Consider the following 11,362-nt stretch of genomic DNA (forward strand, 5'->3'; position numbering starts at 1 on the left):
ACTGGAATTTATATAATTCCTCACAACTGACTAGGGCTCATAGGATTTGTAGTCCAACAGTTCTGGAGGGGCACACATTTCCTAGTATCTGTAGAGGAACCAATATGGTGGTGTGGTTTCAGTGTTGGATTAGGGCACTGGGAGGAGTTGTTGTGGTGTGTCTTCAAGTCATCTCCCACTTATGGTGACCATAAGGTGAACTTTTCATGGGGCTTTCTTGGCCAGTTCCTTCAGAGGGAGTTTGTCATTGCCATCCTGTTTATCACACTATACTCTTTAAAGTGCTACAATTCCAGTGTGACTCCTCTAGCTGCCTCCTGCTGCATTCTGGGACTGGCAGTTTTAAGTTCTCTGCCTGAGAATTCTAAATACCCCTCCTTAAAACTGCAAATCCCACAGTGTAGCTGAGAGTGTGTGACTTGCCCAGGGTCACCTAGTGGGTTTACATGATTGAGTTGGCATTCGAACCATGGTCTGGTAAATCATAGTCCAACACTCAAACCATTCTGGGTCTCACTGGGAAACCAAGGATCAAATCCCCTCTCAGCCATGGAAGCCTGGGTGACCTTGGGCAAGTCACTCTCTTAGCCTCAGTGGAAGGCAAGAGCAACCCTCCTCTGAACAAATTATGCCAGGAAAACCCTGTGATGGGGTTTAAATCATAAGTCAGAAATGACTTGAAGGCACGCAACAACAGCAACAAGGATCTGTAGCCATGTAAGACAATAAGTCTCTTAAAAGCTTATCCTATTCAGATGCACTTTCTGGAGTTGTCCAAAGCAATTTCTAAATGTTGCCAGCATAAATGCTTTAGGTCTAGTCACCGATTAGGTTTTAACACTACTCAGTACTGATGTTTGGGAAATGCATAATGTAGCCAAATCTATTGGGTAATGATAGGTCAGAGTTTGCAAGGTTATCACTAGAAATAGAGGAAGCAGTCAGAAGCTGTTTCTCTGTGTGACCTGCTCAGATTATGCTAGTATCAGTCATTCCTGCTTCCCCAGCCTACATTTGGGAAGATAATAGCTCTTCCCTTGATAAATGGGACCCTAAAGCCTCATCATTTGTGCCTTGTCTAATCTATATTTCATGGTAATAGTCCCCTGGTCATGGACATTATGGCTTAAATAGCCTCTTCCTTGATCTTCTTACATGTTGAATTACACCCATGGAAGCTTGTTTAAAGGATCTGGTTAGTTCTTAAGGTACAGTGTAGGTTCCCATACATGGTTTAAAGAATTGTACTCTTGTTTTACAAGCTGTGTTCCCGTTGTCTATGGAGAGTAATTTGTACTCTTGATTAATCTTGTGAAGGCTTTGGAAATGCACAATGCTTAAGGCCATAGTTTTTGAGAATGTTGAGCCATAGAGTTTGTGGTCAGTGGTTTCAATGGAGGAATCATCCTGCTGAGTTCTTGCTGTGATATTGCTTAGATGATTTTTTCTGTGAAAGATTAGTGAGATACATTATATGGTTGTTGTTGTTTTTCCTGTTGAGTATATGTTGTAGTTTTTTTGTCAGTGTAAAAGAAAAAAAACTGTAAAAAGAGTTCAATGACAGCACACACTTTGCATGTTAACCTTGAACATAGGCTACAGAACTGATGTAGTTCGACATAGCTTTAACTGCCATGACTCGATTACATGGAATTCTGGGATTTGTAGTTTTGTGAGATATTTAGCCTTCTCTCAGAGAGCCCTGGTGCCACAACAAACTACAAATCTCAGGATTCCAAATTAAATTAATTCATTCCACAGTGTGGTGGCAGCCGTAGTTTCAATTTTGGTTAAAAGATATTTCTCAGAGGTTGGTTGATTTGTCTTACGGTGTTCCTTACAAATACCATAATTTGTTCTTATATTTGAGATGAAATGCAAAATTTGAGTGATAAAAAGGAGAGACCTTTTCTCCCAGGGATATTATTCTTATACAGAACAACAAGCAGAATTGGAACATGGGACCTGGTCTTGCCTGTGCCTGAAAGCAGCTGTGCAGTCACAATAATTTTCAGTGATGCCTAGATTTTCACAGATTTATTCAAGTCTGTGCTCACATGATGCACAAGATTGATGTATGATAAAAGACATTAGTGCTTAGGCATTCTTCTCTGAAGTTTCAATTCAATAAGTACACATCCTGCCCTGAGTGGCTTCTTCAGTATTTCTCAACCTTTTTATAGCCTGCATTAACAGGAAACTGCAGTGTCTTGTAGAAACTGAAATGTTAAATTCACATTAAGCACTGTTTTTCTCTAGCTTGGTGGAAATATTTTGAATGAGCCAGAAGCAGGCCAGTTTGCTCCATAGTAAAATGGAGTTATAGGGTAAAGTTGGTTGGTATCATAAAACTGGGTGCGTAAAAAATTGAAAACGTTGTGCCCTACTTTTTTAGCTCACTAAAACTGTATACATTTGTTCATGGCTGAAATCTGGATCCTTCATTAAGACTTAGGTTACTTTGTTCTTTTCTGTCTCATAGGTTTACCTTTCAGAATAGTAAAGAGAGCTGTAGGCTTTTAATGCTTCAGGTTTGTTTGTTTTTACGGCCAATTTAACAAAGAAAACATTTTACTCTTGCAACATGCGTAAAGGATTCTATAAATCTGATGAAATATAAAATATGTAGGAAATTGACTCTTTACGTTCCAGTTACAACTGGAAATATGGATTGTTTTAATCATAGAAAATATCTACTGAGTTCAGTAAGCATCTTAACAGTTCTCCTATTCATATGAAAACTATATGAATACACTGTAACATATGAAGTACCATTTCAAGTAACCTGCCTGTGAAAGGACAGAAACTGTCAATTTGTGAATGGACAACAATACTGAAAATTAGTATGGTTTATTAACAATCAAAGCCAATAAGCTGGTATACTACCTTGGTATCTGGAAATATGGTAAAAGATAAGACCAACTCTAAATTGTGATTCCATTCAAAGGAATATAAAACAACCTACTTCACACTTGACAAACTTCTGGATTGCTATGTAATTATTCTTTGAATTTTGTTCTTCTCTAAATTTACAATGCTGATAGAAAAATATGTACAGTATAATGGGAAGATTGTGTGAAAATATTAGAGGAAATAATTTACAAAAAGATATATAATAGGAGATACTGTTTTTTTAAAAAGGAACCTGGTTTACAATAATGTATGCATTAGGGAATATATACAAAATGCATACAATTTTCAGGCATATAAAAATACTCTTTATGTTTAAGTTTTATGCATATCCTCTTAGAGGCCCTGATGTTTTCAGAGGCAAAATATGAATGCTTTTTTAAAAATATGTATTTTGTGAAGTGGTGGAGATAGTGGGAGACTAGGGCTGTATCCACACTATAGAAATAATGCAGTTTGACACCACTTTACTTATCATGACTCAACGCTGTGGAACTTTAGGATTTGTAGTTTTGTAAGATATCTGTGAGAGAGCTATGGTGCCTTAACCACTGCAAATCCCAGCATTCCGTAGCATGGAGCCATGGTAGTTAAAGTAGTGTCAAACTGCATTGTTTCTGCAGCGTGAATGCAACCTAGGTGTGATGGGGGAAGAAAGATTTGCACAAGTTTAGCAAGTCATATTTCATGGGTTTATCCTCTGTCTTCATCCCATTCATGCTTTGCTCATCATATATGCTCTTAGCAAAAGGGCTTTAATGTTACCATGCCCTTTGTATATCCACTTAAATTTCTTTCTTGGTTAGAAGTGGTTTTATACTAGCAAATTTGGGAAAGCACTAATGTTCTTATCAAAGAGCTCTCTTAATTTGTGGCAGGTGGAGAGGGCACATTTTCTGATTGAGCCTGCTAGGCTTAAGCTTTTCTCCAATTATCTGGGCTTTCTATCTACATCAATTAAATGCTTAAGTCTGAAGTTGTTCCAGTCTGCGATTCCATGCCTCTTAAGATTGCTACTCCCCATTTTTTGCAGATTGAAAGAGGAAACGGCTGGTATAAGATATCCCAACCTATGCTATTTTTTTCTGTCCAGTGTGAGAGGATCCTCTAGTGTGAATGAATGAAGGGAAGAAATGAAAAGTGGTGGATCATTAAAAAAGAAAACAAAACCTTAAATTAAGTCTCTTAATGACTGTCAGTTTTTACTGTTTCTATGTGGGGAAGAATTTAATCCCTCTTTTACCAGAGATAGGATGCATTCTGCTGTGAAAAGCACGATTAGGATAGGATCAGAATTGACTGGGAAATCGTAGAACCGAATCCTCTCTGTGGGGATCTTCCTAGACTAAGCACATCTATATAGCAAGGCTGCCAGCAGGGTGGGGAAGAGAGAAAGCCCCATCTTGGCCTCAGGGGCCATGGCTTTCAGTATAAGACTAGAGCCCATTTGTGCTTTGGATGCCAGCCCAATTGGTTTCCCTCTCTATAAATGTTGGCTTTTGCTGATGGAGCTAAACAGCCAGACCATTGTGTGTGTCAGGGCCACTGGAGAAAATGTCTGAGTGGTGTTTTATATAGTGTATCAGTGTGTTCTCTTTTTGGGTTGTCTTTCCCTCCTCCTCCTCCTGCAGAGACTTGGTTGTCAAGGCAATCATGTCATGGGGGCTGCTGCTTTTCTATCTTGCCAGTACAGAGAGACTTATATGCAAGCTACAGTGCAGCAGGGCAGCCTCTCTTTTTCTGCATGGTGATTTCTGGGTGCTTTGCAAACTGGATGTGGGCTCAGTGATGGACAGTCTACCTTTTCTGAAAGGCTACACAGTCTTGAACAGTCTCACTGTCAGATGTGCATAATCTGCCACACTTGCATTTGGGGGCTTTCTTAAGAGACATGGGTGCAAAGTATGCCTGTCTCTTAAAAAGCTTAAGTCTAGTTTTCTTGGCCTCCTGTAGGTCTCATGCTAAGGAGAAAAAAAAAGGCTGAGGTATTACTTGTGGTAATAACATCTCCCTGCTGAAAATTTAATTGCCTCTGTTCCTGTTGTTCCAGGTGGTGGTTGGTGGAAGACACTTTTTGAAATGAAACGGTTGCCAGTACATCAATGACACTTTTTCTCCCCATCAATGAAATAAAAATAAAATCTTTTTTAAAATAACACACCTTAGTCTGGACAGAGGAAGTAGGTTAGTAATGTTAGCAAAATCAAAGGAAGATGCATCCCTTCGTGTTTTAGATGGGGAAAGGTCATAAAAGTGGAGCCCTTGCTCATTTGAGTTTTGGTTACATGCATGATAATTTTCTAGGTCAGAAATATGACTTTGCAGAATTCTTGTCCACTGAAACAGAGTGCGTGTAGTGTTTTGGGGTGTGTGTATGACATGTGCACAGTTCTTGGAAGGTGAGCTTGTAATTATCAGACTAATCACGGAAGGTGTTTACAATGTGAAATTGGTACTGTCAACCTCATACTGATCACATTTCTATCTGCTATCATCTGCACATTCCACTCAGTATAGCTGAATATTCCTCAGTCCTTCTTTTCAAGTGTCTTCTCCTGTCACTAAGAGGATTGCTTTGAAATTACTTGGGTCTGTACTTCCAGCTACCACAGGCAACATTACCAAGCTATATGCAAGGCTTTGTTAGTTTTATTTTTTTTAAAACCTAAGGAAAATGTCATGGAGAAGCACTGTAGTTATGTGGTAGATTGCATGGTCTTCATATACAGGGTCCCAGATTCAATTTCTGGTGTCTCCCAACAGGACTGGAAAAGGCCACAATCTGACAATACTAAGATAGGCCTGTTCCAGACTGCCAAAATAAAGCTGCTTGGGGTCTCTTTGGAGGCATGCTGTTTAAATGATGCATGCATCCTAAGAATCCGGAAGCTGCACCAAGCTGCCCTCCAGTACTTAGGAATGGAGTGTGGCTTTGGTGCAACCTCCAGACTCTTAGGACCCATGCATCATTTAAATAGCATACCTCAAAAGAGACCCGAAGCAGCTTTATTTTGGCAGTCTGTAACAGGCCATAGTCAAACCAATAGTCTGACTCTGTATAAGGTTATTCATTAGTCTGTTGTAGCATAAAGAGGTATGAAGGACCCCTGTGGAATCTTTGAGATTAACCAACAAAATTTATGCCAGATATTTATTAGTCTCTGTTAATCTCAAAGGTGCTACAGGATTGCTTTAGATCTCTTAGTATAAGGCTGTTTCCTGTTTCCTGTCACTTTTATATTATGGATATTTTTCTTTTCTTTTTCTCCAGATCCTAGGGATTGGAAATAAGCAAGCATTGAAGTCTTTAAAAACACAGAAGTGTTTCAGTTGACTTTGTGTCAAGACAAAAAAGTAGAAACAACCCCATAAGTTTGGTTCAGGGCTTGAGGGGATGCTGTAGCCTCCTTGCGGGGGAAGTACTTAGAGAAGACCTCTCTTACTTCCACTATTTCTCAGTAGAGAGGTAATGGCAGATGGTTCCATCATGAGGGCATTAAAAACAAGTCCTGGTGTGACCCTCATTGTCTTCTAATACTTCTAGCCCACACACAGCAGGGTGGTTAAGCCTCTTCTAGTCTGTTGGTGAAATACTAGTTGATATTGTTCTACAAGAGGGGGGGGGGGAAATAAGGCAGCAACTTGTCTGGAGAGCTTGGAAAGGAATGAGCCTTCATGTGCCTTTTCCTATGGATTTATGAGATTCTTGTATGGGATGAATAAAGCCCTTTGTGCCTGTGGCACTGCAGTGTTCACCAAGCTGTGACATAACATCTCAGAAGGGTGACACCTGCCAGGTCATGTTAGTGCTATTACCAGTCACCTTGTGACTCATTAAGCCCTGGTTTACACAGAGTAATAGCTTAGCTACTTCCATCTCCTTAATGCAAAGCTGTTGCTTGACCAACATGCAGGTGGTATGCACATGTGGGGCTGAACATTCCAGAAATGGGGTGGGAAGTCATGAGACAGCCTGTCGGGACAACCTGATACTACTAAATAGGTTTTTCTCCCCACCCCTCCCTTACCAGTTTCTGAAACCAGTACTGATTTTTATGGTGAGGTATTGGAGCAGACTGCCCAGTAAAGAGATTGTTCTTAGCAATGGTATACCCTCCATATCAGGGGTTGGCAACCTATGGCCCGTGGGCCGGATCCGGCCTGGCGAGGCCTTGGGACCGGCCCCAGCCCGGTCCTGCCGCTGATTGCCGCCCCCGACGCAGCTTCCGCACCGCTCCGGGTGCCATTTTGAGTTCAGCCCCCCAGTTGTCTGAAAGACAGCAACCTGGGCAACGGCTCAAAAAGGTTGCCTACCCCTGCTCCATATTGACGCTTGTAAGACCAAAGTTCAGAGAACTACATAAAGTATGTCAAACATCTTCTAGGTCTTTAGATAGTATTTCCCTTGCACTTTTGGTTTAGCAGAGCTTCACAAACCATAGCACAAACCTGTCCTGAGGTTTTAAGTGACTTTTTCTGTGGCATTCATATTTGATAGTCAAGAAAATAAATGGCAAAGCCTCTCTTAAATGCTATGTGGTCAAGGTTGAGCAAGATCTCTGCAAGCAGTAGTTGGGGAAAGAGCTGATCAGCTTCTATTGGCGCTTCAGAAAGTTGGTCATTGTCTCTCTAAGCCAGTTGTGTATGTATAACTTGTGGCCTTGTGTATGCTGCAGGATTTCAACTCCCCTAAACTCAGCCAGTATGACCAATTGTCAGGGATGATGGAAGCTGACCTCCAGCAACTTCTGGACGTTTCAAGCTTCCCCAGCCTTGCTCTAAGCAGGACTTTAGGGTTTTGTTTTGTTTGGACTTGCCAGTCCCTTTCCCTCTTGTTCTCATGGACAACATAGAGGGGTGAAGGAATGACTTAGCAAAATTCCCCCTTTTTACAAATTCGTAGGGACTGGACCAGTATGGGAAACATTAATGCCTTTGTTGTTGTTATGTGCCTTCAAGTCATTTCTGATTTATGGTGGCCCTGAGGCAACCCTGTTGCAGGGTTTTTTTTGGCAAAATTTGTTCAGAGGGAGTTTGTCTTTGTTCTCCTCTGAGGCTGAATAGTATTATTTACCCAAGGTCAGCCATTCTGATAGCTGAGTGGGGATTTGAACCCTGGTCTCCACAGTTATAGTCCAACACTCAAACATTACACCACACTAGCTCTCACACTAATACTTCCTTAACTATAGTCAGACACAAGTCACTGCTTCTGTTTTCTGTATGCTTGAGCTTTACAGAAATGTTCATAGACTGTATCTTTTGCATTTCTTTGCTCTTTGGCCCTACTGCTAACAATCCTCACTCCCCATTTGTGCAGTTGTATATAATTTATCAACTGGGAATACCTTTTCTAGCCACAGAAACTGTTTCCTCAATGCATCTGTCAGTTTTGAAGATGCCACAAAATTGTTGTTTTTATTTTTAAATATGACCAGTAACTTAATTGTATTTGGCTACTTTGTATTACTAGTTCAACACCATTTATTTATATATTCTACATTTTATTAAAAGAATATACAATCTGCCTTTCTAGTTTACAAACAAACTTTCCCAGTTTGACAGTGAGAAACAGAAATCTCATAGACCCTTTTTCTGGCCTGGTGTTTCCTCCCCCCCCCCCCCCCGTGTTCTCCCCTCTTTCCATGTTTTTCTTGCTGTTTTTTCTCTCTATCCACTGTCCTGCTCATTCAGCCTTTACCTCTGCTCACTCTTCTTCTTCTCCTCCTTCTCCTCCTCCTTCTTCTTCTTGCCCACCCCCACCCCCCACACACACATTTTGTGTGTTCCTTCAAGTCATTTCTAATTTATGGCAATCCTAATCCTGGGATTTTTTCGCAAAATTTGTTTGTAGAGGGTTTGCCTTTGCCTTCTTTCTTCCAAAGTCATGATTTGCCCAAGATCACCCAGCTGGTTTTCCTGGCCATAGGGTGATTTGAACCTCCTTCTCCAAAGTCCTATTCCAGTGCTCAAACCCCACTATACCACACTGGCTCTCCTCCCTCCCTCCCCTCATTCTCTCTCTCTGTTTCTTGATGTCTTTATATCTTTATCATTTTTATCTTTTACCTATTCAAAGAGTGTGGAGGTCTTGCAGAAGGAAGCATTTCTACAAGCTGTGTGTAGGCCTGCCTCAATCCGGCTATGTCTCTAGGGAACGTTTGGGATGTGTGTCACCTAATGTCTGAATATAGTATTGCTGGCTCCAGACAGGATTTAATTAGCTGCAATTAATTAATCAGTTTAAAAAACAAAATATCTGTTAGGTGAATATACTCATGTTCCCTTGCTTAGTATCCTTGCCAAGTGTCAGGCATCAGGATTTTGTGATCTTAGAGCTGTGGTGGAGAAAGACATAGGGACACACAGTTCTCTTGTTATTAAAAATGAGATATATCAGATGACTAATAGTATTCTGATACTTTATAGTATAGGGTAGGAAAGGAATTGCTTTACCAGGAAACAGCAGATGAGCAAAAAATTAATGTGTGCACAATTTAGTTGATAAAAGCTTATTTTTAAAAAAGTATTACATAATTCTAGATTTGCCTAATGTATTTGCCCAATAAATTTTTCATGATTTTTAAAATATTGAATAGATTGTATGCCTTTACCTTTCTGATTCTGTGACACATGTATACAAGGTATAATGGAAGGAATCTGTTTGCCTGAACTCAGCCTTTGCAAAACTTGGTTTCTGAAGGCCTCTTCAGTGTTTTTGTGTTCAGCAATAATAACTGAGGTTAATAGTTAGTCTTCTAGGGTAGTTGTAGAATTAAAGGAGGATTGTCTTTATTCTTCTTTTATTTTCCTTTCTTTTCTTGTGAAGGATCCGTCCTCAGATGCCAAAGGAGAAGATCGAAGGATGTCACATCTGCACCTCAGTAACACCTGGAGAACCTCAGGTACTCCTGGGAAAGGACAAAGCCTTTACTTACGACTTCGTCTTCGATCTGGATACTTGGCAGGAGCAGATCTATACAACCTGTGTGGGCAAGCTTGTTGAGGGCTGTTTCGAAGGATACAATGCCACAGTGTTGGCGTATGGTCAGGTATGTGATTCCTTTGCCCTTTTCACAGCCTCTGCCATAAGCGAATGAGAGTAAGTTGGCTATTTGTCCTCCAAGGCATCTCTTTATACTACTGCTCACTTACATTGACAGGCTGAACCTGTCATCATAGCTCTGGCTTATTGTTTACAAGTAGCATACTGATATGCTTTTGCCCAATTGCTTCCACTGTACATGTAGATAAGCAAAGCATTAAATGTTCATCAGTGGTCATCCTGGTCATTCCTATTCTGCAGGTGGTATATATACATAAAGTGGTTTTGTACTCTCTCTCTCTCTCTCGCTATCTCATTTTCTCTTGCCCCTCTCTATTTAAAAAGATACAGAATGTCAACAAATAGAGAATTTGAGAAAATGGAGTAGTTATGAAGAGGGAGGAGGAACGTGGACATAAATACAGGAATCTCTTTTCTTTTCTGTGGGTTTTTGTTGTTGTTGTTTTGGATGAACTGAAAATTAATTGGAAAATAAGAATAACTGTCTGAATATATAAGTTTATATTAAATGTAATGTATTTCTACTAAAATGATGACTAAATGGAATATTTGTCACTAATTTTTGAGACTATGGTTTAAATAATTAAAATTTAAGGCCTTTGGAGAAGAAATTAAAATAATTCAATAAAAAATAAAATCAACCCTGATTTAGTCATTCTCATTTTGGTGGGAGCAATGAGTCAGCATGCCTGAGCACTCTGCCTTACACTCAATAAGTCAGAATTCTGAAAACTTCTGATTTATTGTAATGTTCAGTATAACTGCATACCTTGTCACGTTTGGCTGTTAAGAAGTGTTAACAGGTGCCAAATGTGGGAGTTTGTCTCTTAACAAAGTTAGGACTCTAAGCACCCAGTGGTGTCACTTGGGGTGGGGTGGGGGACCACACTGGGTGACAGCCCAGAAGAGGGGTGTCCTCTTCACCCATCAGGGCAGGGGGGGGGCAAACATGCACCTCCCAGGGAGAAAGCCCAGGAGTGGAGAAGCAGGAGGGGCCACCCCTGTCTCACACCTTTTGGCCACCAGCATCACATTTCAGCAGCCTCCACCCCCCACCTTGGACTGGGTGACACTCTGCATAGGGATGCCACTGTAAGCACCCCAATATCATCACAATGCATTTTTATGTTGCACTATATTTTTATGTTGCACCTCTAAGGCCAGCATGTTCTTAGGAGGTTGTGATGCCCTTAACACCTGAAAATTAGTAAGTAGACACTAACTAGCTTGATTAATTAGGAGGAATATATAGAAAGATGTGTCTGAAATGAAATTATAAAGTGCAGTATATCTGAGCTTGGAAAAGTTACAGTTTCCAGAATCTTTTTGCCAACATGACCAGTTTTCTTGCTGGATTTGAGATTCTAAAAACAGCAACCCAATATG

The 11,362-nt window shown here is 40.4% G+C and overlaps 1 protein-coding gene across 5 annotated transcripts in view; it reads left to right on the plus strand.

Moving 5' to 3' along the window:
* The window catches only part of KIF21B (kinesin family member 21B), a 93,972-nt gene that overhangs the window by 25,238 nt on the left and 57,372 nt on the right, over nucleotides 1-11,362 (plus strand). For all 5 annotated transcript variants that reach the window (XR_006103500.1, XM_042463026.1, XM_042463029.1 and 2 more), the window contains exon 2: nucleotides 9,740-9,962. Coding sequence is in view for 4 of the 5 variants with exons in the window: in XM_042463026.1 (XP_042318960.1) it covers nucleotides 9,740-9,962 (223 nt within the window). In the remaining variant the exon portion in view is untranslated. The remainder of the gene's footprint in view (nucleotides 1-9,739; nucleotides 9,963-11,362) is intronic.

The sequence above is a fragment of the Sceloporus undulatus genome, chromosome 4 (assembly GCF_019175285.1).
Source record: "Sceloporus undulatus isolate JIND9_A2432 ecotype Alabama chromosome 4, SceUnd_v1.1, whole genome shotgun sequence".
NCBI lineage: Eukaryota > Metazoa > Chordata > Lepidosauria > Squamata > Phrynosomatidae > Sceloporus > Sceloporus undulatus.